The sequence below is a fragment of the Alexandromys fortis genome, unplaced genomic scaffold (genome assembly GCF_014885135.2).
Source record: "Alexandromys fortis isolate MF-2015 unplaced genomic scaffold, M_Fortis_MF-2015_v1.1 scaffold_45, whole genome shotgun sequence".
In the NCBI taxonomy this organism is placed as follows: Eukaryota; Metazoa; Chordata; class Mammalia; order Rodentia; family Cricetidae; genus Alexandromys; species Alexandromys fortis.
Window position 1 is genome coordinate 61,397 of NW_026067926.1, and position 25,756 is coordinate 87,152.

The following is a 25,756-nucleotide window of genomic DNA, read 5'->3' on the forward strand; positions in this document are numbered from 1 at the left end:
AAATCAAAATAATATAGAACTCTAGATATCACTCCCTCTATCAGGTTTGCAGCTATGGAGGGCATCTAGGGGAACAAAGAGAATAATTGAAGGGGGTTCAGGAAAAGGGAAAGTAAGAGGGGCAAGGTGGAGGGACTAGGCTTAGCATCCAGTATACATGCGTAAGAAAACAATAAAATAAGATGCAGTCATTGTCCAAGTTTTGTTCAATGTTTGGCCAAATGAGCAGAGCCATTTTGAATTTTGCTTTGTAAAACTGCATGCCAGCACCCGTATCTTCTCCCCACACACTGGAAATGCGCTTCTTAAAAGGCCTTCATCTTCAGTGGTTTCTTCCTTCTGCGTCCTGACCAATGAAGACCCTGAAACAGTGGGCAACTTCTGGGTTCTAACCTAGAGTCCTAGGCTAGACCTGGACTATGGAGGACAGCACCAAGGCTCCAAGGGTAGATAGCTTTCCTGGGCTGCTGAGCTCTGTTTCCTGGGAAAAGCATCCCCCCAGCCATAACGCCTGGCAGACACAGTTCTTAGGTAGCTTCCACCAGAAATTGTGGAGACAGGGCCAGTGAGAGGGCTCAGTGGATAAAAGTGCTCACTGCCAAGTCTAACAAATTGATTTCCATCCCTGGAACTCACATGGGGAAAGGAGAGAACCAACTCCTGCAAGTTGGCCTCTTTGGTAATATACACAGCGCATACATATAGGAGGGGAGAAGGGGGAGGAGGGAGGGAAGGGAGGGGAGGGAGGGGAAGGGAAGGGAAAGGAGGGGAGGGGAGGGGAGAAGGGAAGGAGGGAGGGAAAGGAAGATAAGGGGAGGAAAGGGGGGAGGGAAGGGGAGGGGAGAAAGGAAGGAGGGAGGGAAAGGAATAGAAGGGGGGAAGGGAATGGCGGGAAGGGAGGGTAGGGAAGGGGAGGGGAGGGGGAGGGGGAAAGGGAGGGAAGGGAAGGGAAGAAGGAAGGAAACAGTATATAGTGCCAGCACCTGAAGCCAGGACTTTGTACTCACGAGACAAATACTACCACTGAGCTGAGACTGGACAAGCCACTGGGGCAGACAGAGCAGAGCCCACAGACTGCTGAGAGGTGGCTGCCAAGGTCAGAGTGAGTGAACAAGCCAGGCAACTCCCCACAACTGGATGGCACCCAGGCATCCCGTAGAGGTTACCATAGGGTACAGGATGTAGCTGCACCCTCACTAGGTGACCACAGCTCCAGGATTAAAATTGCCTCTCTAGTATCCCGAAGTCGGCTGCATAAGTCCCAGCCTCCACAGCCATATTCCGGTGAGGTCAAGACTGTAACACATAAGCTACCTCATACAGCAGCCCCCTGACACAGCAGCAAGCTGAGGCAGGAGGATTAGGACTACATACTGAAACCTTGTCTCAAAAACTCAAAAAAGAATGGATGGATGGATGGATGGATGGATGGATGGATGGATGAATGAATGAGCGAACAAACGACACAGCAGGTGCCTGGTGCCCTGCTAAAATTAGGATGTATGTGTCCCCTCAAACGCTCAGGCCACAGAACATGTGAGGAGCTGAGGCCTCCAAGGGTAACAGAGTCATTAGAGTCCCCAGGTCTAGTGGTGTTAGGAGTGGCTGCAGGGGCCCCCACCATAAAAACTCCTTTCTGCCCCATCCTGGCTCCCATTGTAAAAACACGAGGTCCAACACCACACTGGAAGTAGACGCTGAACCTCACTGACCATAGAGCCCACTGCACTGTGGCTTTGAGCACCCAGCCCTGGGACTGTGAAAGACACACATGTGACTATGTCTGTGAGTTTGTGAACATGCACGTGCACACTTGAGTTGAAGAGAGAGGTTTTTTAGGTAGACTCTCCCGCTCAGCCTGGAGCTCACCAATTTGGCTAAGCTGCTGGGCCAGCGTGCTCCTGAGCTCTGCCTCCACCTCCCCAGGACTGGGATAATGGATACACTCAACTGCTCCCAGTCCCTTCTGGGGTTCCGAAGCTAGAAGGACAAGCACATCACAGAAGCCATTGCCCTGTCCATGTCTTAGTGTCAGGCAGCCGTCCCCAGGATCTCCACAGGGTCTGCATTCTCTCTGTCTCGTCCACTAATGGCAACCTAGCGAGGCTCCACAGGAGGAGTGGGAGGTGACATTCTAGCCTCAGTGTGTGACAGGGCTCTGTTACCCAAACCGCACTCTTACGCCCTGCTCCCAGTGCAGGCACTAAAGGGATTTCCAGAGCAGGCAGGGTGTCGCCACCAGAAAGGGAAATCAAAAGCTGGGCCTGTTTCCTGGGGGAGCTATTTAAAGGACTGGATATTTCGGTAAAAACCAGAGCAAATATTGCTGAGTCTGCAGAAGGTCAAGTTCCCCTCACCGGGGTGGCCTGCACAGCCTCTGGCTTTTGATGGAGAGAATGCCCTCAACAGGACTCTTGCAGCCCTGATGCCTCCCCCAGGGACTGCTACAAAGTTTGGTCCTCTGTCCCCACCCCCTTTCCCTCCCACCTACTGAAGGTTCATGACCCAAGTGAGAGTCTTGCACAAAGAGGAATGAATGAAGGTTAGACCCAGGGCAGGACTTCCTTCCCATGAGGATGGCGAGCCTTTCTCTTTACTGGAGACGTTTGGTTCCCTAGGTTCTGGTTAGTGAAAAACAGGGCATTTAGCTTTGGCGTCAAGTAGACAGAGGCTGTAGATTGTGGATAAGTGGCCAGCGGCCATGATCAGGAGCCTACGGCAACATGTGGCCCCTGCTCGGTTTTGTGGGAGAAGATGGGCCCATCGTCCACTGCAGCCATGGGGTTGAGACTTACCTCCCTGGAGGATCAGCAGGAGCAAGGGAGCAGCCAAGCCCTGTGGCATGCTGTGTCCCAGACCTGCAAGAGAAGTGTGTGGGTGTGAGATGAACCAGCTGCCGCTGGGCACTGAGCAGCCTTCCCATGACAGTCTGTCCCTGCCACATCAAAGGATCAACCAGTCCAAGGCTCACAAAAAAGCCCCCCCCATGTTGAATACTAAAGATAAGGTTAGCCCACAGGGGTACTTCTTATTCTAAAAGGAAGCCCAGCGCCTACAGGGGCACACAAGGAGAGCAAGACCAAAGCTGCCTGGAACCCCTGACTGGCTGAGATGGACAAAGGCCCTTGTTAAACCAAGGACGTGATGATACTGTGGGCAGCAAACCATAGGTAGCCAACACCAGTCTCCTCCTGCCCTTTGCCTGTGGAAGAGCTAGCCCAGGGGGACTACCTTCCCGGGCTCAAGGAGCTGGGACCAGGGCCTTGAGGGAAGCTGGCCCATGCACAGATCAGGTCAGACCCATGGCTTTTCCCAGACACCATCCCTGACCCCACAATAAGATAATGCTTCATCTGGGGTTCCCCTAAATCCAGCAGCACCAACTGGCCTACTTGACCATCATCAAAGAAACAGTAAAGGCCCAAGGTTCAGATAGGCAGCTGTGTGATCCAGGCCAGCCTCTTGCTGTCTCTGAGCCTCATGAAATGAAGCAATGGAGGCCCTGTCCAGAGCTTTGTAACAATTCAACCAGGTACTGTGCAAGAAAGCCAAGTGTAGGCTCTGACAGACCGCCGAGCTGACTGAGCTAGAACAGAGTCTAGAAGCTTCTAGAACAGAACCCTAAGAACAGTGTACCCAAGGGGCTTCCAAAATGCCTCACTCTCAAAATTATATATTTAATATTTTCTATAAATGGCCTTAAACATTTGACTCCAACCCTAGTCTAAACATTGCTACTCACGTTCCCTCCCCCCCCCGCAAGGGTGTATTTCCCCTTCTTTCCTTCCCTTCCCTCTTGAGACAGAGTCTTGACTATGTAACCGAGGCTAGTTTTGATCCTGTGAACTCACCGCTTCTGTCTTTGCCTTCTAACGATTGTAATTATAGTCATTGCTCTAACATCAGTATCAGAATAAAACGTTATGGGAAATGTCGACTTGCTGCTGTGAGTAACGCTGATCTTGGGTGGTCCTTGCCCTCACAAATCTTGTGGTATAGTTGACTGTGTCCCCCCCAACTTTGTATGTTAGAACCTAATGCCCAAATCACACTTAATAAAATGGATGGGATTAGGATTAGCTGAGCTCATGAGGGTGGGGCCCGTCCTGGCAGTAGTGAGTTTTAAATAGAGCATGGCGGGAATGGAACTCTGCCTTTTCCTGAACATATGCGAGTCCCTGGTTTCTGGTCCCAGTGCTGACAAAGGAAGATGAGGGAGGAGGGGGGCCATGCTGATGTTACAGTCTGAAGAGCTGACCTCTGACCACAGGAGGGTGATTCCAAGCATGCCCGGCTCTACAGTGTCAAATTATGACCCCAGCCCCAGTCCAGCAGAACTCTGTGTCACATCTCAGCCACATGGAAAATAGAAAGCTTCTGTCCTTTGTCAAGAGCCTCTCCTCCCGCTCTTCGCACCATAGCTCTGCATAAGTCACTGACAGGATAGCAGCTGCTCTTCCCGCCTGGATGAGTGACCCTCCTCATGACATGCCAAACTGCAGCCCCTCTGCATGGTCCTCAGAGCAGGTACCGAGCCAGGCCTGGCCAAGCCAAGCACCTGCTTGCCCCAGGGTGCCCGTTGGAGACACTTCGGATTCAAGCCACAACAGCAGGGCTATAGTAAGAACATGGATCAGGTTGTCTCTGATGTCCATATCTGAACCTTCCAGTTACATGAGCCCAAACACCCGCCATCGCTGTTAGTTAGATTTCTGATGCTTTTTCCAAAGAGGCCTGGACTAGCAGAGTGGAGGAGGGGCCCAGTACTGGCAGCCAGCTGATCTCTGACTTTTCTGGCCACTGGCCGCAGCTGCCATCTCTGAAATGGGCACATTCTCTATTCCGAACCTCACAGTTGAGAGCGGCCAGCCGGGAGGCAGGTGTCAGGTGTGAACACCAACTCCTGCTGCGCCCCGGCAGCTGTCTGAACAGCCTACTGTTCTCATCTGCCTTCTGTTGTGTTGCTGTGATAAACACAGTGACCAAGGGCAACTAGTGAATAAAGGCTGTATTTCATGTTGCAGCTCTCAGGTCACGCTCGGTCTGAGGGAAGTCAGGGCAGAAACCCAGAGGCAGGAGCTGATGCAGAGACCATGTAGCGATGGTGCTTGCTGGCTTGCTCCCCTGGGACTTGCTCAGCCTGCTTCCTTATAGAGCCCAGGACCTACCCAGAGATAGCATAGTGGGGTGAGCCCTCCCATGTCAATCATCAATCAATAAAATGCCCCACAGGCTGCCTACAGGCCAGCCTGACGGAGACATTCTCCAAACTGAGTTACACTCTTCCTAAATGGACCCTAGCTTGTGGCAAGTTGAGAAAAACCAATCAGCACAGACACCCTCTCCCAAGTACCCCCTCTGTGCAAGCTGAGCCCTCTTCCTGAGCCGCAGTCCTTCCAATCCTTCGCATGCTACCTTTGTGGAATGTTCTAGAACCTCTGTCACTCACTCCTCCTCACATTTCCATGATGCTGTCTCTGTTTACTGTCTTTCCCTTGCCGACCATTGCTTTACTACAATAAACTTGTGTCAAAAGAAAATAGCACATTGTTACCACCGACAGATACCAGGGTGAAGCCAAGAGGCTATGGGCAACAAGCATGCTGGGTAAGCGCCCCGTGGAGCCGGCAAGGCCTCAGTTCAAACCCAGGCTGTGTCATCTCAGGCTGGTGGTTTAATTATTCCAAACCCAGGCCCTCATCTGTAAGTGCGGATGGGAAGGGCTCCAGGCTCTCAGACCCTTGGGATAACTTGGTGCTTGTGAAACAGTTGCAATAGCCAGTTGCAGGCTCAGGGTAGATGGTACATGTTTCTGTTTTAACTGCATTGTGTGTGAGTGTGTGTACACGTCAAAGCACACATGTGGATGCCAGAGGACAACCTGCAAGAGCTGCTTCTCTCCATTGTGTGGGTCCCAGATATTGAACCCGGCTCATCCAGCTACCCACTGTGCCTTCTCGTGGGCTTACATCAAATTTTCTTAAACAAACCACAACCAGCTTGCTGGGAAGCTAGCCCATCATTGTGCTATATAACAGCTGACAGAAAGAAGGCACAACCCAGTCACGCCACCTCCCGAATACTCCAGGAGTTGGCGATTCCCTTCTGCTTTTCTTTAAAAGGTGGGGGAGGGGTGTCAGAAGTATTGAAGAAGGGCTAGCACCAAATGGAGATGCTCCCCTCTACTTTGAGGTTTCTTTCACCCTCCTGCTCCGTGATCTGAGGCCATGCCAGTGGCTATACACCAAGGTGTCCCCGTGACCCCTCCTCACACTCTCAGCCCCAAAGGGGACTTCTCACCCCTCTGGCCTCTTTGCCCCCACTCCTCTCCCGGGATGCACATAAGGCTCACAGGAAAGGCGGCAGGTGTTCCAGGAGCTTCTGCAGACCCTCACAGTGGGAAGCAGACGACCTGAAACCTGCCATGCCCTAGTTATGTGTCCTTGGGCAGGTTACCTCGCCTCTCGAATTCTGTATTGTCCGTTATCAGCAGAGGTCAAGCGCCTTTGCTGAAGCTGATGGTGAGAGCCGACTGCATCATTGCATGGGGGATCTATCAGCCTGCTTCTCCGCCAGGCCCCAGCGCTGGGGTTGGGATGATGCAGACTAATAGCTGACCACATTTCAGGAACTCAGAGGGAAGTGGGGAAGGTTTGGGGTAGCAAATGAGACTGATGTAAGGGCCACAGAGAACACAAGAGCTTAACCTCTCACCACGCAGAGAAATGCAAATAAAACCACAACGGCTTACCACGGACACTATCAGATCGGCCAGGAGCTACAACTCGAATGGCATCACTCAGAATCTGATACAGGGACTGCTAATCATGGCGAGGGTGAGATGAAGATACTATTGATCCGGAAATTAGGGTTTTTTTTTTTTGACCTAATTAACGTAGACAATGGCTTCCCTAGGAACCGGTCACACCATGCCCATGCTCACCAGTGTACAAGAAGCTGTCAGAAGCCTCACCAGGCTTAATAGCAAGAAACTAGAAACAACCCGAGTCCTCATTTGCAGAGGGATGGAGGAGAACAAGTGGGGCTTTGCAGGCCAAACATGGGAATGAGTCACTTCCATGGCCCACACCCCCAGCAAAGCAGGTGATCCACAGGATAGACTGTGCACCGAAAAGAAGGCAAGAAAGAACGTGAAGGATGACGTCAGCCCTGTCATTCTTGGAGGCCCATGGGAACAATTCCACAAGCTGTTTAAGTGGATGGATGTCTGTTACATGACATAAAGGAGCCTGGAGAGAAGACAAGCATCCCTTTCCTTTCCTTTCCTTTCCTTTCCTTTCCTTTCCTTTCCTTTCCTTTCCTTTCCTTTCCTTTCCTTTCCTTTCCTTTCCTTTCCTTTCCTTTCCTTTCCTTTCCTTCCCTTTCCTTCCCTTTCCTTTCCTTTCCTTTCCTTTCCTTCCCTTCCCTTCCCTTCCCTTCCCTTCCCTTCCCTTCCCTTCCCTTCCCTTTCCTTTCCTTTCCTTTCCTTTCCTTCCCTTTCCCTTCCCTTTCCTTCCTTTCCTTCCTTGAGACAGGATCTCACTACATAGCCTTGGTAAGACTATAACTATGTAGACCAGGCTGGCTGCAAACATGTAGAGTTGGGCCTGTGTCAGTCTCCTGGGTGCTGGGAATAAATGTGCATGCCACTGTGCCCAGCCTGAAACACTGTGTTTTGACTAATGTACAGAAGGAAGAGGCTGGGAAGGTGTTTCTGGGATCTGCATGATTTGGAAAAGCACAGCGACACTGGGCGACCCTTTCCCATGTCTAAACCATCTCACAGCAATTTAAGGGCAAGCAATTTTAGCACAAGCAAATCTTAGTTGTGTAAAATACCACATGCATCTAGGACTTCCACTGTGGGGTGATGAAGGGGCTCGTATCGGCTGATGACCCAACTGAGAGCCACTGGCAAGCCAGAGGAGAAGTCGGGCAGCCAGGTGAGATGGAAAATGACAGAAGGAACAAGCCCTCAGGTCCTGTATTTCCCTCATCAATGATTTCCCAAGTCACTGAAGATGAACAGCCAGAAGTCTGCCACAAGGCACCTGGGGGTGGGCTGAGAGGCCACAGAAGTTTCTGGCAGTTTCACCAAGCCAAGAGAAGAATTGGAGCCGGGGCTGCTCAGTGCTCAGAATCAGCTGTCCCACGGAAATGCTGTGTGTGCTGTGTGCCTCTTAGAAAGAAATGAGAATCTATCCGGAAAGCATCGGCTTCATCCACAGGCTCCACATCTTCATTCTCGCTGCCCCGCCGAGTTCCGTTAAACGAGTAAGGGGAGCTGTGCACAGAGCTCAGGACCAACAACCAGAGCCCAGGGTGCTGGAAAAGCACAGTGATTCAGAGCCTGGTACTGCATTTACATCACAGCAGGCGTCCTGGTTAAGAATTCCTGGGGCCTGGCTCTGTGGGGCGCGCCTTTAATCTCAGCACCAGGGAGGTAGAGGCAGGTGGATCTCCATGAGTTCGAGGCCAACCAAGGTTACACAGTGTGACCCTTTCTCAGAAAAACAATTAAAAAAGAGTTCTTGGTTAGAGGGTGCAGCTCTGTTTTACAGCACAGGCTTGAAGTGTGACGGCCCTGATGACAGGAGCGGAGGAAATGGGGGGGGGGGGAGAAGGAATGGGAAGGAGCGGGGATGAGAATTCTACTTGTTATATTTGAAAATCAAAATCCCAAAACTCCTGGAATTCATAAGCAGTGAAGGGATGGACTTGACAAGCGATGAGAAACATCGGAAGGGGGTTTGTGAGCTGAAGGTTGCTCAGTCGAAAGCAGACAGAGGAAGAAATGTTTCGACTCACAGAAATCAGCAAACGACACACCTACAGCGTTGTGAGGATGGCTGGTCACCCACGCACACCCACTGTCCAAGAACCAGGGGCACCGATTCTCGGACAACACTCACACAGCTTAGCCACACGCAGTGTGAATTCTTTTTTTTTTAATACTTATTTATTTATTATGGATACAATATTCTCTTTGCATATATTCCTGCTAGAAGAGGACAGCAGACCTCATTACAGATGGTTGTGAGCCACCATGCGGTTGCTGGGAATCAAACTTGGGTCCTTTGGAAGAACACGCAATGCTCTTAACCGCTGAGCCATCTCTCCAGCCCCGCAGTGTGAATTCTTATTAATCTCTTTACGGTACTGATCCCACCTTCTTTTTTAAAGAGCACACACCTTTTGTAAGTAGAATTACTATTCTATGCATTAATTTGTCTCTTTTACTGAGGACCTTTGCTTGGTTAGTTTTTGAAACAGAACTTGCCATATAGCCAACGATGACCTTAACGGTCAACCTGATCAGATTACTAAGCACCGGAGAAGGTCGACCTTTGGGGGTGCTCTGAGGCATTTCCAGAGGTGATGGGGTCTGAGGTTCTGAGCTCCTGCGGGATCACCCCCCTGCGATGGGTTTATGATATGAGGTATTGTTGCAATATGGTGCAAAGTAAGATGTGGGGTGGAGGAAGTCAGTAGCTGGGGTTGTGTCTTGGGGGGTCTGTCTTGCTCTGGCCCCTTCCTGTGTTCCCTCTCTGTTCTTTATCTGTTTCCTGGCCACCATGTTCCTTGTTACCTTCCTCACCATGCTGGACTGATACCTTCGTGTTGTGAGCCAAAATAAACCTTTCCCCAATAAATTGCTCTTGTTAGATGTTTCCTTGCAGTAGTTAGATAAGCAATGAACCCAGCAGTTAATAAAGGAAAGAAAGAGACTAAGCCAGAAGTAATAACAGAGCTACTGGCTCTGTTATTTTTCTACACTTGCAAAAGACATTTAGTTACCAATTCAAAAAGTTCTACAAATCCCAAAGAAGACATCACAGAAATGCCTCCTTCCTTCCTTCTTTTCCATTTTCTCTTTTCAAACAGAGTCTCACATAGACCAGATCTCATATGGCCTCAAGATCTGCAGCTATGTAACTGGGGACGACTTTAAACTTTTGATTTCCTATTTCCACCTCCCAAATGCTAGAATTACAGGTGTGTACCATCACACTGGTTTATACCGGGTTGGGGATTAAACCCAGTGATTCATGTATACTAAGCAAGCACCCTACCCATTGGGCTACATCTCTAACTCTATAAAACTATATTTAAAATTAAAGACAAAATGGTCAGTGGTATGTATGCCTTTAATCTGGAGGCAGAGGCAGGCAGATCTCTGAGTTCAAGGCCAGTATGGTCTACATAGCAAGTTCCAGAACAGCAAGGGCTACACAGAGAAACCCTGTCTCAAAAAACAAACAATAGTAATTATCATAATAATAAAGTTAAATTCAAGACAAAGATACACTGACAGTACTACAGAGAGAAAATCATTTACCTTCAGGGAGGACAGCTGGCTTCCTCAGAAGTAACAGAAGTCAAGAAACAATCAAAAAACCTTAAAGGCTGAAATTTTTAAATGTAAACATACAATTATATATATAATATATATACATATGTTTATCTAGAAAAACTTATATCTAGCAAAAATTTCCTTTTAGGGCTCTCAGATAAGCACCAAGCTCATACAAAGGAGTGTAATAACAAGCAAGTGAATAGAAAACAGAGAGTAGGATTTTGAGAGATGGGAGGTCTTGGTATGTAGCCTGGGATAGCCCAGAACTCCTGGGCTCACATGATCCTTTTATATCAACTCCTGTGCAACTGGGACCGTGGGCACACACCACTATGTCTCTTTGAGAATAAGAAGCATGTTTAAGAATAGAACATATAACAAGAAGAAAAAAGGGAACAAAAGTAGATCGTACCCAAAAAACAAAAAGACAAAAATACCAAGACAGTTGTTTTTACAGACTTTACCCCAAAACGTATCCGTACTTCTTAAATCAACTTGACCCAGGAATGTAACCCAACCATGACATCAATAAGTGAGGTTAAAAGGAAGTAAAATTTCACAAGTAAAACGCAAAAATCCTAAACAAAGCGCTAACATTCAGATATAATGATACAAAAGTAGCTAATACTTTTTCACGTCAATTATATCCATATGGAAGTAGGTTTGGCCATCTATTTTATTTCGTTTACGAAAGAAAGTAAAATTTCATCTGACTATTCAGTAGGTTCAGAAAACATATTTAATGAATTGAGATATCCATTCACCGTTTTGAAAACTTGTCAAAAGTCGGGAGGTAGTGGTACATGCCTTTAATCCTAGGACTCAGAGGCAGAGGCCAGCCTGGTCTACAGAGTGAGTTCCAGGACAGGCTCCAAAGCTACAGAGAAACCTTGACTCTGATAAGGATACATACAGAGACAGTATGCAGTGTCCTTAATGGCCAAATTAGTCAATCAATCAATATATATTGTTTTGTTAAGTCAAAATCTTTCTCTGTTTTGAAGATGGCCACAAGCTCCTTATCCTCCTGCCTCAGCATCTTGAATGCTGAGATTACAGAGCTGTACCAACATGCCCAGAGCAAATATTAAACATGTTCCTCCTAAGGATAGGGAAAAGACCCATGACTATTATGATAATGGTTCTAACCAACATAGCAAGGCAACAACAACAAAAATCTCATGAAGATCAAAACACTTAGTGCCTACCAGGCGGTGGTGGTGCACACCTTTAATCCAAGCACTTCAGGAGGCAGAGGCAGGCAGATCTCTATGAGTTTGAGGCCAGCCTGGTCTACAAGAGCGAGTTCCAGGACAGCCAGGATTCTGAGTACCTAGAAAAGTCTGAAACATGCCACAAACAAACAGCAGTCATTTCAACATGGTATAGGCACATACGAAAGTCCACAGTAAAATAAACAAACAGAACCCAACTCACTCTGAGATCAGAAACGGGAAGGACTCACTCTTGCCACTTCTGTTCAACTGGAAGTCTTAGCCACAGCAATTAAGAAGGAAAAAGAAATGAAGGGCACTTAAAAAGAAAAAGGAAAATTATCTCTGTTTGAAGATAACATGACCTTATATGTAGAAAATACTAATAAGCCCACAATGAAAAAGTTACATTGAATATAGGAGTCCAGCAAGGTTAAAAAATACAAAATCAAGACATAAATATTAGTTGCATTTTTCTATACACAAACAATAAACAAAAGGGAAATTAAGGGGCTGGAGAGATGGCTCAGTGGCTAAGGGCATTTGATGCTTTCTCAAAGCATCCTACATCCCCAGCACCCACATCAGGTGGCTTACAACCACCTGTACCTAAAGCTCCAGGGATCCAATGCCTCTGGCCTCCTCAGGCCCCTGCACCCACGTGTTTATCTCCGCATGCAGACACAGGCCTATACACAATTAAAATAATGAAATTAAAGAAATTAATCAAATCCATTTATAATACCATCAAAAATAATAAAATACTTTACTTGGAAAAGTGTAACACATTATTTTTTTAATATTTATTATGTATACAGTGTTCCATCTGCATTTTTGCCTGCAGGCCAGAAGAGGGCACCAGATTTCATTACAGATGGTTGTGAGCCACCATATGGTTGCTGGGAATTGAACTCAGGACATCTGGAAGAACAGTCAGTGCCCTTAACTGCTGAGCCACCTCTCCAGCCCAATAACACATTATTGAAAGAAATTAAGAAAGACACTGTGGGGGAGAATGCTCTTGTACACTGTAAAGATTTGTCACTCATATTGGTTTAATAAAATGCTGATTGGCCAGTAGCTAAGCAGGAAGTATAGGTGGGGAAGTCAGACTAGGAAAGTTCTGGGAAGAAGAAAGGCAGAGATGCAGTCACCAACCAGGTGTAGAGGAAGCAAGATAAGAATGCTGCACTGAGAAAAGGTACCAAGCCACATGGCTAAACATAAACAAGAGTTATGGGTGAATTTAAGTTGTAAGAGCTAGTTAATAGTCAGCCTGAGCTAATAGGCCAAACAGTTTATAGTTAATATGTGCCTCTGTGTGTTTCTTTGGGACTGAATTATTGTGGAACCAGGTGGAAGAGAAACCTCCATTTACAAGATGAAAATAAATAAAAGGATATCACTTCATGGGATAAAAGACAATATTGTTAAGATGTCAATAGTGCTGAGAGTAACTATAAAGTTAAATAATTTCTACCAAAATACTGATAGTGCTTTTTCTTTTAGAAATTGGAAAATCCATCATAGAATTCATATGGAATTGTGAAGGATCTTGAGTATCCAAAAATAATCCAGAGATGGGAAAGCAAAGTTAGAGGCTTTCTTGATTTCAAAATATATTTTAAAATTACAGTGATCAATGGACTAAAGAGATGGCTCAGAGGTTATGAGTACTGACTATTTTTCCACAGGACCTGGGTTTGGTTCCCAGCACCCACATGTCTCACAACCATCTGTAACTCTAGTTACATGGGAGCCTATGCTCCCTCCTGGACTCCATGGACACCGTAGTCACATGCACCAGAACCAAAAGGGTGAAAGCACAGGGCTTCAAGAAATAGTGCCTATGCGTGTAATCCCAGCATCTGGAGGTAGAGACAAGAGCCTCAGGAGTTGCAAGTCACCCTAGGCTACACATAGGAAGTCTGAGGCCAGCCTGGGACAAATAAACAAGAAAATAAAAGGCAAGGCTGGGGAAGAGGCTCATCCGGAGGAGTCAGTGAAGTTGATCACCTGTCTTAACACATGTAGGAATGAACACAAGATGGTTGGAAGCCTAAAACTACAAACGTCCCAGGATAGAACCAAGCTACCAGAGCAAACACAAACTTAAAGCAGCTAGAGAGGAATGCTCCCCCAAACCAGATGTCAGGCAAGGCCTTAGGACCCAGAAGATACAAAAGAACACTGCAATTCAGTAACAGACCCATGTTAAAATGCATGAGGGCCATTTCTCCAGAGGAGTTCCCAATGGCCAGCAAGCATACGGAGAACATCTCAATATTACTATGGGACAATGGACATCAAAGTCCAATAAGGCATGTCTGACACCAGACACAGTGACCACTCTCTCAAAATAAAATAAATAAATAAAAGTATGGGTGAAGGTGTGAAGGAATCACAATTCTTCTGCATGTTTGGTAGGGTTGTACAATGATGAAAAAATTTAATTAAGACTAGAAGTAGCAAAATATTCAAAATAATTTAAAGTGGCATTTTAGTCATGTGTTTTCACATTCTTGTTTACTGCCCCAATATTTATGATAAATGACATGCATAAGCAATCTTAGTCCATCCACAGACAAAATATGCTCTAAGCATACACGATGGAATAGACTCAGGCTTTAAAAGGGAAGGGACTGCTGCCATGTGTTGCAATGTGGGCGAAACTAAGAAGTGAAATAAACCAGTCACAGAAAGACAAATGCTGCCAGGCTCCAATCCATCTCAGAAACAGTGAGCAGACTGGAAAGGAGAGATGGGGCACTGTTGTTTGAACGCTCTAGAACTTTCTCTCAAACAAGAGGGAGGAGGGCTAGCACTCTGCCACTTGGCGCTGTCAAGTCTAGAACAGCATTGTGCTCTCCACACTAACAGGGTGACAGTAAAGGGGAGGTAGGCAGCTCATTCCGTGAAGTGCCTGCTGTCCAAGTCTGGGGACTTGATTTGCATGCCCACACCCATGCGAAAGCTGGGTGAGCACATGAGTAATACCACGCTGGGGGTGCTGAGACAGGAGGATCCCTGGAGCCCACGGACCAGCCAGTTTAGCTAATCATGACTTCCACATTCAGTGTCTAAAAATGGAAGGTGAGAGCCACTGAAGAAGATACCAAGAGTGACCTCTGGCCTCCACAAGTGCTCACCTGTACGTGTACACACACGCACACACACCCAAGTCTAGGACACTGCTCGGCGCCACACCTTGCTGTATAAGATTGCCAAAGGCAGAAAAACAAAGGCAAGCTAGGCAGACTCACACCTGTAACCCAACCTTGAGGAGTCTGAAGCAGTATTTTAGGTCAGTCTGAAAGGGTTACAGAATGAGATATCATGGAGAGAGAGAGAGAGAGAGAGAGAGAGAGAGAGAGAGAGAGAGAGAGAGAGGGAGGGAGGGAGAGAGAGGGAGAAGGAGGGAGAGAGAGAGAAAGAGAGAGAAGGAGGGAGAGAGAGGAGAGAGAGAGAGAAGAGGGAGGGAGAGAGAAGGAGAGACAGAGAGATGTGGGGGAGAGAGAGAGGAGGGAGAGAGAGAGAGATGAGGGAGAGAGAGAGAGATGAGGGAGAGAGAGACCCTCCTGGCATACATTCCCAGCTCTCAGGTCAGCCTGTAACCACAATGAGACTCCATTTACCATTTGAAGGAGAAAAAGAAAAGATAGATGGGAGGGGGAGGGAGGAAGGAGGAGGAGGGAGGATGGGAGAGGTCTGACTTGATCAAGTGGTCAGTGAAGTGGTGAGCTACGTTTACAGTCGGCTATTTCTTCCTTCAGCCTGAGAAATGTGGTCACTGGGTGATGAAATGTACATGGTCTGTCTGTCTTTCTTTCTTCTTCTTCTTCTTCTTCTTCTTCTTCTTCTTCTTCTTCTTCTTCTTCTTCTTCTTCTTCTTCTTCTTCTTCTTTTTTTTTTGTCATTTTTTTTCTTTTTCCAAACAGGGTTTCTCTGTGTATTCCTGGCTGTCCTGGAATTCACTTTGTAGACCAAGCAGGCTCCAAACTCACAGAGATTTGTTTGCCTCTGCCTTCTGAGTGCTGGAATTAAAGGTGTATGCCACCACCACCACCTGGGTAAACGTCTATTTTCATATACAAAGATCAAATGTGAAATTTTAAAATTACGTCATTTCAGGCCGGTGGGATGGCTTAAAGGGTGTTTGCTGCCAAGCCAGACAATTTGAATTTGATGCCTGAGATCCTGGGCTGTTTTTGTTTGGGATTTTTGGTGGTTGTTTTTGTCAACTCAACACTAGTTTTATCTGGCTAGAATCTCAATTAGTCCAATTAAGAAAATGCCTCCATTCAGATCGCCTGTAGGCAAGTCTTTAGGGCATTTTCTTGACAGATGGTTGATGTGGGTAGGCCTAGGCCGCAGGGAGGCCTCACTCCTGGGCAGCTGGTCCTGGGTGGTATGAGGAAACAAGCTGAACAGTCCAGGAGATGAAGCCGGTAAGCATCTTTCGTGGCTTCTGATGAGCTCCTGCCCTGGCTTCCCTCAGTTTGGGAGTGTAAGCTGAGATGCAGAAGCTGAAATAAAACCTTTCCTCTCCAAGTTGCTTTTGGCCATGATGTTTTATCCCAGCAATAGAAACCCCCAGGTAAGGTAGAGATTGGTACCGGGTTACAGGGTGCTGCTGTGATGGGACCTGACTATATTTTGGGGGGAGGATTGTGGAAAGACTTTGGAACTTTGGGCTGGAAAGGTCAATGAGTGCCCAGAACTAAGGAGCCATGGGAACATAGAAGATAACTCTGAGAGCAGTACAGACATGGGAGGCCTGTGAAAGACCCGGCTGAGGCCTTTTGGTAGTATGAATTAAGAATCTGTGGTTCTGGTCCACTGGGGCTGAAAAACTGGCAGTGATTAAGAAGAAACCAGCATCATTGAGGGAAATCTTCTAGATGTTTCCTCAGAGTCAGCACACAAAGTTGTGCTCCAGAGGCCCCCAATGCCGAACCCAGGCTGGCAGAGGAACTTGGTAATGTGTACGAGTTCTCCAGGTGATACTGGCTTTGAAGGCTAGAAGGGGTCAAGGAGAGAAGTTGAGGCTTGGCACCCTGTGGTAGGATCAGAGCCCCTGAGGAGAGCTCAGAAGAGACTCTCGGTACAGCCCAGTTGCCGTGGAGACTCCAGCGTTTTAGAGATGGCAGGACCAGGGGATGACTGCCAAGGACAGCAGCAGCTGATAGATGGAGCAAGCCAGTAAGCAGCACCCCTCCACGGCCTCTGCTTCGGTTCCTGCTTCCAGGTTCCTGCCCTTGACTTCCCTGGATGACTAACTACAGGCTGTAAGATGAAATAAACCCTTCCCCCAATAGTTGCCTTTGTTTCGCCACAGCTAGAAACCCTAACTAAGACAGACCCACAAGGCAGAAGGAGAGAATGGAGTCTCTGTTGCCCTCTGTCCTCCACAGGCATGCCCTGCCACACCCCCTCAGGTAAATAAGTAAAAAGCTGTAACTTCACGTTAACAACAAGAGCAGCTCAAACGACGTCAGACTTGCTAAGATGAATGAGAGGAGTGAGAAATGAAGGGCTGGACAGACTGCGCTCATGGACAGAGAAGTTTCAAGGAAGTCTCAGCATACATACAATCTCTAGCAGGGCTCCCCAGGAAAACTGATAAGATTATTCCAACATTAGCAGAGTCATTTGAAGGAAGTCACTGCCAAGAAACCAAACTGCCTGATGGGAAAGAAGGAGGGCCGCAAATGAACTGGCTTGTAGCCGCTGGACTGCCGACAAAATTGCCACTGCATTTGGGTGGAGGAGGCCTGGCCTTTAAAATGAATGGAAAGTTTTAGGTTAGCTTGAGCTACACGGAGAGACTGCCATCTCAAAACAACAGCAAAGCCAGGCTCTACGGCACATGTTTTTAATCCCAGTACCAGGGAGGCAGAGGCAGGAGAGTCTCTGAATTTGAGGTCAGCCTGGTCTATGTAGCAAGCTTCAGGGCAGCCAGAGTTACATAAAGAGGTTCTGTCTCAAAACAACAAACATGTAAAAGCAATCAAAACAACAACAAAAATGGCATATTAGTTGAATAATCAGGCAGCTAAAAACAACCCTTGAATCCTACTTCACACAGAGCATAAAAGTCAATTCCTGGGGCTGAGCCATAGCTCAAGAGTCGAGTGTTCTCCCGGCACACACAAGGCCCTAGCTTCAATCACCCGGTACTGTCAGGAAACAGAAGCCAGTTCCAGACATGCTATAGGCTCAATGTGAAAGTAAAATAATAAACGACCCAGCAGAAAGTGGAATGATGTTCTGTGGTGGAATATTAGTTGAAGATGTGTTACTTTTGTTTATGCTGTGGAATGTTTGTTTAATGATGCAAAGATGTGTTGCATTCTTTTATGTCGTGTTACTTTGCCTATCTAAAACACCTGACTGTCTAATAAAGAGACGAATGGCCGGTAACTAGACAGGAGAGGGATGGGTGGGGCTGCCACAGAGAGAATAAATAGGAGGAGAAATCTAGGCTCAAAAGAAGAGAGAGAGGCGAGAAAAGGAGGAGAGAAAGGTGCTAGGGGTCGGCCCACCAGGCACGCATCTAGCCAGGGAGTGAGAAGGGAAGGAAGGCGTATAGAATAAAGAAAGGTTAAAAACCCAGAGGCAAAATGCAGTTAAAGAGAAACGGGATAATTTAAGTTAGAAAAGCTGGCTAGAAACAAGGCAAGCTAAGGCTGGGCATTCATACGTAAGAAGTTATCTCTGTATTTACTTGGGAGTTGAGTTCTAATGACCTTGGTGCCAGTCCAACTTCTTAAACACACTTATAGCTCAGGAATAAAAGAGAAAAGAAAAGAAGAGTGATAAGTTGAATTTCATGAACATTAAGAAAGGCTGTTCACCTAGTGGGGCGACGCAGTGGCTCGTTGAGAGAAGTGCCTGCTGAACGAGTACGAGGACCCAAGCTCAGATCCCTAGCACCCACTCAAGAGTCAGGGTGGTTCCATGTATCTGCAGCCTCAGTGTTGGGAGGCAGAGACAGGTGGAGCCCCAAAGCTCGCTGATGGCCAGCCTAGTCGAAACAGTGAGCGTCAGGTTCGGTGAGAGACTCCATCTCAACCAACAAGGCAGACAGCGATGGAGCAGGGAACTCAGCAATGACCCCTGGCCTCCACGCGTGCCTGCACTGCTCAATTTACCTGATACATAAAACAAAATTCTGAGCGCCAGGGGAAGAGCCCGCAGTCAGTCCTTGTCATGGTTTCTCTGCATCCTCAGAGTCTACACTGAGTGGAGGTTTGAACTGACGGGACTGCCTTGGAAAGCGTGCCCTTGCCACGTGGGTCCCAGCGCCTCCACTCCGAGGTTCTGTGCCAGGAAGCAAAGCCCCATGTGACCTAACCAGACCTGTGCATCCATGGCATGCATCCCACCTCCCCTGAACTGGAAGACCCTGAGTTCTTGGTTCCCCTGCCCTGTTCCCACTAATGATAAAGGAACGGAATCTGCTGGACCAATTTCAGGCTGTGTTCAGCTCATGATAAATGAGGTGTGAGCAACAGGGCTGAAAGTGAAAGGTGAAAATATTCTGAAAGTAAAATGTCCCATCCCTACCCTGACAGAGGAGCCATGGGGCAGGCGCAGAGGGACTCCCCAGAAGAGCCATGCACAAGAGCCAGCAGGTCACCAGAAGGAGAAGTGTGTCTGTTTAGGGACTTCCCAAGGGGGAACCAGAGGGAGGGCTTCTGGCTCCTCCAGGCACGGACTTGTCTGCTGCTCTTCTCTGGCCCTGGTCTCTGGCTATGTCCTCCAACCCATCCTTTCTCCGCATCATTCCATAATCTCACCTAGACCTGCAGAGAAAAGCCTAGCATGTACACACACACACACACACACACACACACACACACGCACGCACCACCCCTTCATGGCTTGCTCTGGGCTCCAAGCACACCAGACTGCCAGGATCTCACTCATAAGTTGCCTTCGCCTGGCTTTCACCCTTCTCACACCTGGAACTTTCAGTCATTGGAACTTTCTGTGCTCCCTGACTGTCAGCCTCCTACTGGGTCTTCAAAGCTAAGTTCAAATGTCATGGCTGTCTTCTTTGATCTCTCCAAAGAGAGTGAGTCACCTCTTCCTCTGGGTTCTGTCACCCCCCCCCCCCACACACACACCGTTTCCATTCACCTTCTAAGCAACAACCCAGCAGAAACCACATGGGCTTCGTTCCTGCCGAACCCCCTGTGGCTAAGCCCTGCCTCACACATGGCAGGTACACACACAGGTTGCATGGATGGCTAAATGACAGGGGTCCCTTTCTTTGGTGAAGAACCGTGCAGCCTGTGCACTCCAGTGTTAGTTGACTCGGTTGGGTTCTTGTTTCTTGAGCGAGCTGAGACACTGAAAACCTCGGCATGTCTGTAGGATAAGTACATCCGTGCTCCAATATCCCCTATCTTAGGACCTTTGCACATGCGATTGCTCCGCTAACACTCTCTCCCCCCAGGTTCTCTGCAGCCACATCCACAGATTTCAACTTCAGGGTCACCCCTAAAGAGACTGCCTGCTTCCTTGGAAGTGGGTCCACTCTGGTCCTCTTCATAGCTGTCGTAATATCAGGACAGTGACTGCCTCTGTCTTGTCTTTAAGACCCATCATTGTCTGGACACATCAGGTCCCAGAGGTTGACAAATCACCAGCTTTCTTCACCACAACATCCCCCGTTGGTAGAATGGGGTGCAGAACGCATTGATAACGAGTGTACGGATGAATGGGGGCCACGCGATGGAACAGCCACTGAGCAGTCCCCGGAGACCCGGTTTTCCCATCAGCTTTGTCATTATCCCCAGGAGGTACCCCACCCCCACCCCCATCACACGCACAGCCCCAGCTCCTAGAGTCGGATAGAGAAGACTGTCCTCAGATTAGACACGACCGAGGATATTCAGAGATGGCACACCGCAGGCTCAGTTCAGCAGAGTTTCCAGGTGGATGAATGAGACGAGCAGGCCTGGACCAGAAGACAACTCTGACCCCCTTGGGTCTTCAGCCACCTTTTTGGCTTTGTCTGAGCTCAGCTCTGTACATCTGTAGACCAGGCTCAGCGGTTGTGCTTCAAGCAAGAAGCAAGGAAGTAGGTATCTGAGTTTACCGGTGCCTGTTTTCCCCAGCATGGTGGGTTGTGTTACAGCTGAGGACATCAGGCTCATGGCTTGGTGGGTGGCGGCTGGCCATGAGCAAGGGCCTGACCCCCTCCCGGTGGCTGTGTGGCTCTATGCACCAGAACCTCCTCCAACCTGGACAACCTCAACAAAATCGACTATTCTTGCAGCCTTGCTCAGGGGTACAGTCTCTCCCTGTGGCTCACAGACAGGGACTGGTCTGAAGCATGATTGCTTGACTCCAGCAGAGAACTGGGCCGAGACAGCACCAGGTCCTCCATTCTCCACAGCCCACCCTGGCTTGATGGAGGCCTGAGCCTTTAATCCGCACAGGACAGAACTGGGAGGCTTCAGTTCCTCACACCAAACTTACTTAGTGGATCAAGGAGCAAAGGCCCAGAGAGGCCCAGAGTCGTATCCGTGGCCACACAGTGAAGAAGGTTGAGGCATGAGAGGGAGCCAGGCCGTATATTAGCCCCTCCTCCTGGGACAGTTCTGTGTTTTGACCCTCCCTGGGGACCGCAGGGACAGCAGCAGGCTGAGGCCCTGGTACAGATGTCCTTCAGGGGCCCTGGCCAGGGAATGTTCTCAGGGTGTTTCAGAAGTTCCAAGTTTACTCAGCGCTTCTGTTTGAGTCGTCATGAAAAGTCCCTTCGTCCCGGGCCAGAGTGGTGGGGGAGGGGGGGCGACACCTGCAAGCTGCGGGCTGTGGGTGGGGCCTCTCCCAGCTCCCCCCACTTCGTGTTTCTGGGGCCCTGGACCAGCATTTGAAGGAAAGGCGGCCAGGTGAGAACCCCTTCCTTGGGGAAGACTTTGTCCCACCTCCATGGGACAAAGCCCCTCCAAGTGGCTCCCTGGGTGGCCTTAAAAACCACCTTAACTCAGTTTTCTCACTAGCAGGTGCTGAAGCACCACCCCAGCCATGTGGTACGGTGGGTGGCACACACCTGTAATGCCAGCCCTCAGGAGGCTGAGACGGGAGAATCACAGATTTGAACCAGACTGGGTGGCATGGAGAAAGAACCTTCCCTTTTTGTTAGCGGCAACAAGGCGGACACCTAGTAATTAAAGAAAACCAGATACTCTCTCCGGCTGGCCTGCTGTGAGTCCTGCAGGCCTTCCCCTGTCGAGGGCACTGACTGGCTATGGCTGCCCTCTTCCCTGCCATGCAGAGCCCAGCTTTGGGAGAAAGCACGCCCCTCCTATGGCTGTCTGGTGCTGCTTGGCCGTGGGACAGAAAGGAAAGCCCTCCCCCGAGCACGCAGCCTGGCTGCCTCTCATCCATTCTGCCATGCTGTTCTCCTTACTGACAGCCACCTACCTTCCAGTGCCAGACGCCCCTTATGGCACCAACTCTCACCTCCCTCTCTCAGGCTAAAGAAGCCTGAAGTGGCCTCTAGAGACGGGCACGTTGGAAGCCTCGGGCGAGGGACCAATCTCCCCTGCCCAGCAGGCAGAGGTTCTATCATTCTCTCTGTGAGGCCCAGTGAGGCCCAGACCGCAGCTCTAGGGCAGGGCTATTGCAGAGAGTAAGCACCCCACTGTGGGCATCACACAGCCAGGTGCCCTCTGAGGAACTACCTGAGGTGGTGTTCTGGGCCGTGAGTCTTCTCATGGGGTGTCATCCACCATACAGGCCGGGTTCCAATTTCTGATCGGACTCTCCCCATCACTCTTAACCCAAGGACAGGTGTGTCCCCAAGGAGCCCAGCATTGCCATCTTATGCACTGGACTTTGTGGGACCACTGGCCTCTCTTGGACTCTGAGGATTCTGGGTGGTCCCTAAGTGCCTACAACTCTGTAGAGAAGGCTGTTCTAGCCTTCCCTGCTCTCTGTAGCTCCTAGCATCTAGTTCTCTTCCTCCACAGGTCAAGGTGCCTGGGAGTGGGAGCACCTAAAACCATCATCTCGACACTGACATCCCGGAGTTCTCTTAAAGAGCCTCACAGGGATAGAGCCACTTTGCTCCCCATTTCACAGATGCATCAAACAAGGACCCAGAAGGCTGGAAGAAGCAGCGAGACTTGCCCAGGTTCTCCAGCGAGACTTAGAAAGGCTGACATGTGCTCTCACATCCAGGCTGCCTCCGAGAGCATCGGTATTCTCGGAGGAGCTGCCTGTGACACTCTCATGCCTCTGTGACCTGCTGCGGTCCCTTTGGCAAGTCCTAAGTACGGGCATTAGCTCCCATGGCTTCTCCACTCAACCCTTCTGCCTTCTCCTTCCCCATCCTTCCAGGCTAGGTCTCCAACAACCTCGAGACTCCTCTCTCCTCCCCATGTAAGAGGTGTTGTCTCTTACCATGTGACCCATGCTCTGGATTTGGATGGCAACACCTGGTTGGACTGCCCACCTTGCCATATCCTGGCGAGTCCCATAAGGAAAGTCATACTTCCCCTGTGGAGCCAGGTCTCCTTATCTGTGAAGTAGGCAGCCCACCCGCCTGGAAGGGTTAGATGGAGTTTAAGTAATAAACCACAGTGGCTGGTCATCTCTGATGCCCTCCCCACAAAACAGCCCCATGGAAGCTTCCCCATGCTCCTGCCTAGGACCCATTGTCCAGCAGACTAGCTACCATCCAGATCTCACTTTCTTCTCCCCCCCCACTTCTTGCAGGCCGTCTGCTCAGGCAAGAGATCATGTTAGCCATGCCCCTGCTTCCACAACCCTCCAACAACCCGCAAGCACACACTAAAGCCCGCTGATATTCTAAGCCGGCTGAACAAGGGACCCCAGCCTTGACTCTACCAAGTCTAAATTGCATATAACCTTCTCTGCCTCTGTGTCCCAGCGGTGACACAGGCACAGGACAGCTCAGAGTCCCACCACGGTGCGACGCAAAAGCCTGAGGACCATCGGCTCAGGGAGAAACAGGGCTACCATCTACTTACCTGCTTCTTCAAGGTCCTCCTCAGAAAGCCATTCCTCAGACTGGGGCAACCAGGTGGCCTCCTGGGGGTGGGAGTCACAGAGGGACTCAGAGTGATGGTGGTTGGTGTGGGTTTAAGAAGGTGGGCAGGGGTCCAGTCCGGTGCAAGTCCAGAATCTAAAGGAGTCACCACTGAGATAGTCCTGGGGCTGAGGGCTAGCTGGGCATTTAGACAGGGCTTACATAGAGGGAGTCAGCGGAGCTGGGGCAGCCAGAGACAGGGCACAGAAGGGGCTGGGGCCAGTTGGCCGCCCCAGGGATGGACAGACCTGAAGTCAGACAGGCAAGCAGCTGTCAGGCACACACAGGAGAAGTGCACTCGCCTGATGCACAGAGCCGCCAGCAGAGGCTGTGGTGTCTGTCTGAGGCCAGGCAAGGGGTGGGGATCAGGAGGATGTGGTAAGCAGTGCCCGCCCAGCCCAGCCAGGTCCTCTAGAAGGGGCGAGAAAACTAAGACGCCTTCAAACAGGCGCCCACGGCTTCCCAAAGGTTACCCTTCAGCAAGACATTTGGGGCCTACGGGGTGACATCTGGCAGGCAGATGACGTCATCCCACAGACCTCACAGTCTTGTCCCATGAGACAGGCAGTGAAGTAGGACTCCCCACTTCTCACGGATGTAGAAACTGACCGCAGGTGTGAGAAGGTCCTCAGTATCCACGTTGAACCCCTCAGCTCAGACAGGAGAGACAGAAGGTGGACACCCACTCGTGACCTTTCTCCTGCAGGTGGATAAATGGTCCATTTTTTTCCTGTCCCTTGCCTGCCCCCTCAGCATGACCAGACTTTCTATATTAAGCACTACTCCCCTGCCTCAGCACTGTAGGAAGAAGGACTCTCCCTGCTGCCCTGAAGGAGAGAGACCTGAGAGTCTTGTTGTGCCCACTTGTCAAGTGTGGATACCCAGCCAGGAGGACAGAGCAGCCACACAGAGCTGGGAATTCAAGAAAGAAATAGAAAACAATTGTTTTAATTTTCTTTCTTTTTCTTTTCTTTTTTTATTTTTTGATACAGGATTTCTCTGTAACTTTGGAGCCTGTCCTGGAACTAGCTCTTGTAGACCAGGCTGGCCTTGAACTCAGAGATCCACCTGCCTCTGCCTCCCGAGTGCTGGGATTAAAGGCGTGTGCCACCACCACCTGGCTTTAATTTTCTTTCTTTTTTTTTTTCAGGAAAAAAGGACTTTATTATCGAAAGTTCAAGTCGATTCAAGGTAGTGGGATTTCCATACGTTTTTCAGACCCTGCTGAGGTACCATTCCTGTGAAACCATAGACAACCTCCTGCCTCAGCCTCTTCCCTTTCCAGTCCAAGGGTGTCTCCCCTAACTTTATAGCAGCTTTTAGGATCCCCTGAGACTTGCCCTCCAAATCCTCTCACCTCTTCAGAACTCACAGTTGGTTTATACGATATTTGTCCTGGGCAGACTGATACTTTGGTCCTCACTCAGTGCCCACCCTTGTACCCAGCAGGCCAGTGCTTAGTCAGCCTTTGAAGGGACTTGTCCAACACTCCACCAATGAAAGGGATGCTGACCTGAACCCAGTGCCCTGCCTACGGTCACTCTCGAGGCAGCTCCTAAGTTCTCACCCATCGGCAGCATCGATCCCCTCAAGATACACACACGTGAGAAACAAGATTTGTTTATGTTTCAAAACAGTTTAAGCATGACATGCATGACAAAGCACTCATCCATGCCCAGGATGAGAGGGCCAGGCCTGGGACTTCCGTCAATCATCAGATTCCTCACTTTGTGCGTCTGGAGACGGCACAGTCTTCAGTTCCTTTCCTCTCCTGAGCCCCCCAAGTCTCCAGCAGGGGCTATGCATCTTCCAGCTGGGGACCCAGAGGAGAGACCTTCCGTTTGTGGGCCTCAGGGTCCTCTGCCCTGAGAGAAACACAGGTGAGCTCCTGGCAACCGCTAAAGCGTGGTGACTCTGATTTCACCATTCCTTGAGGTACAATGAAGCTGGCATGTGGCTAGCAGACTTCTCTGACGGGTGGAATAGAAAAGAAATCCCTCAGACTGTTTTCTTGTCTCCAAGCAAACGGGAAGTCCAGGAGAAGCGGGGCAATGAGTAAACATTTGGGAATTCAGAAGTCAGGCAGCTCCGACCCAGCAGCCCCACAGAGGGAGA

At 49.3% G+C, this 25,756-nt stretch overlaps 1 protein-coding gene across 1 annotated transcript in view; it reads right to left on the reverse strand.

The window, feature by feature from the left end:
- The window catches only part of Il21r (interleukin 21 receptor), a 34,638-nt gene extending 10,683 nt beyond the window's left edge, over window positions 1–23,955 (reverse strand). The window contains exons 1-2 of the mRNA XM_050143131.1: window positions 23,583–23,955; window positions 2,796–2,858 (exon numbers count right to left, since the gene is read on the reverse strand). Of these exons, the coding sequence (XP_049999088.1) occupies window positions 2,796–2,844 (49 nt within the window). The 5' untranslated portion in view covers window positions 2,845–2,858; window positions 23,583–23,955. The remainder of the gene's footprint in view (window positions 1–2,795; window positions 2,859–23,582) is intronic.
- Window positions 23,956–25,756: the final 1,801 nt, after the last annotated feature.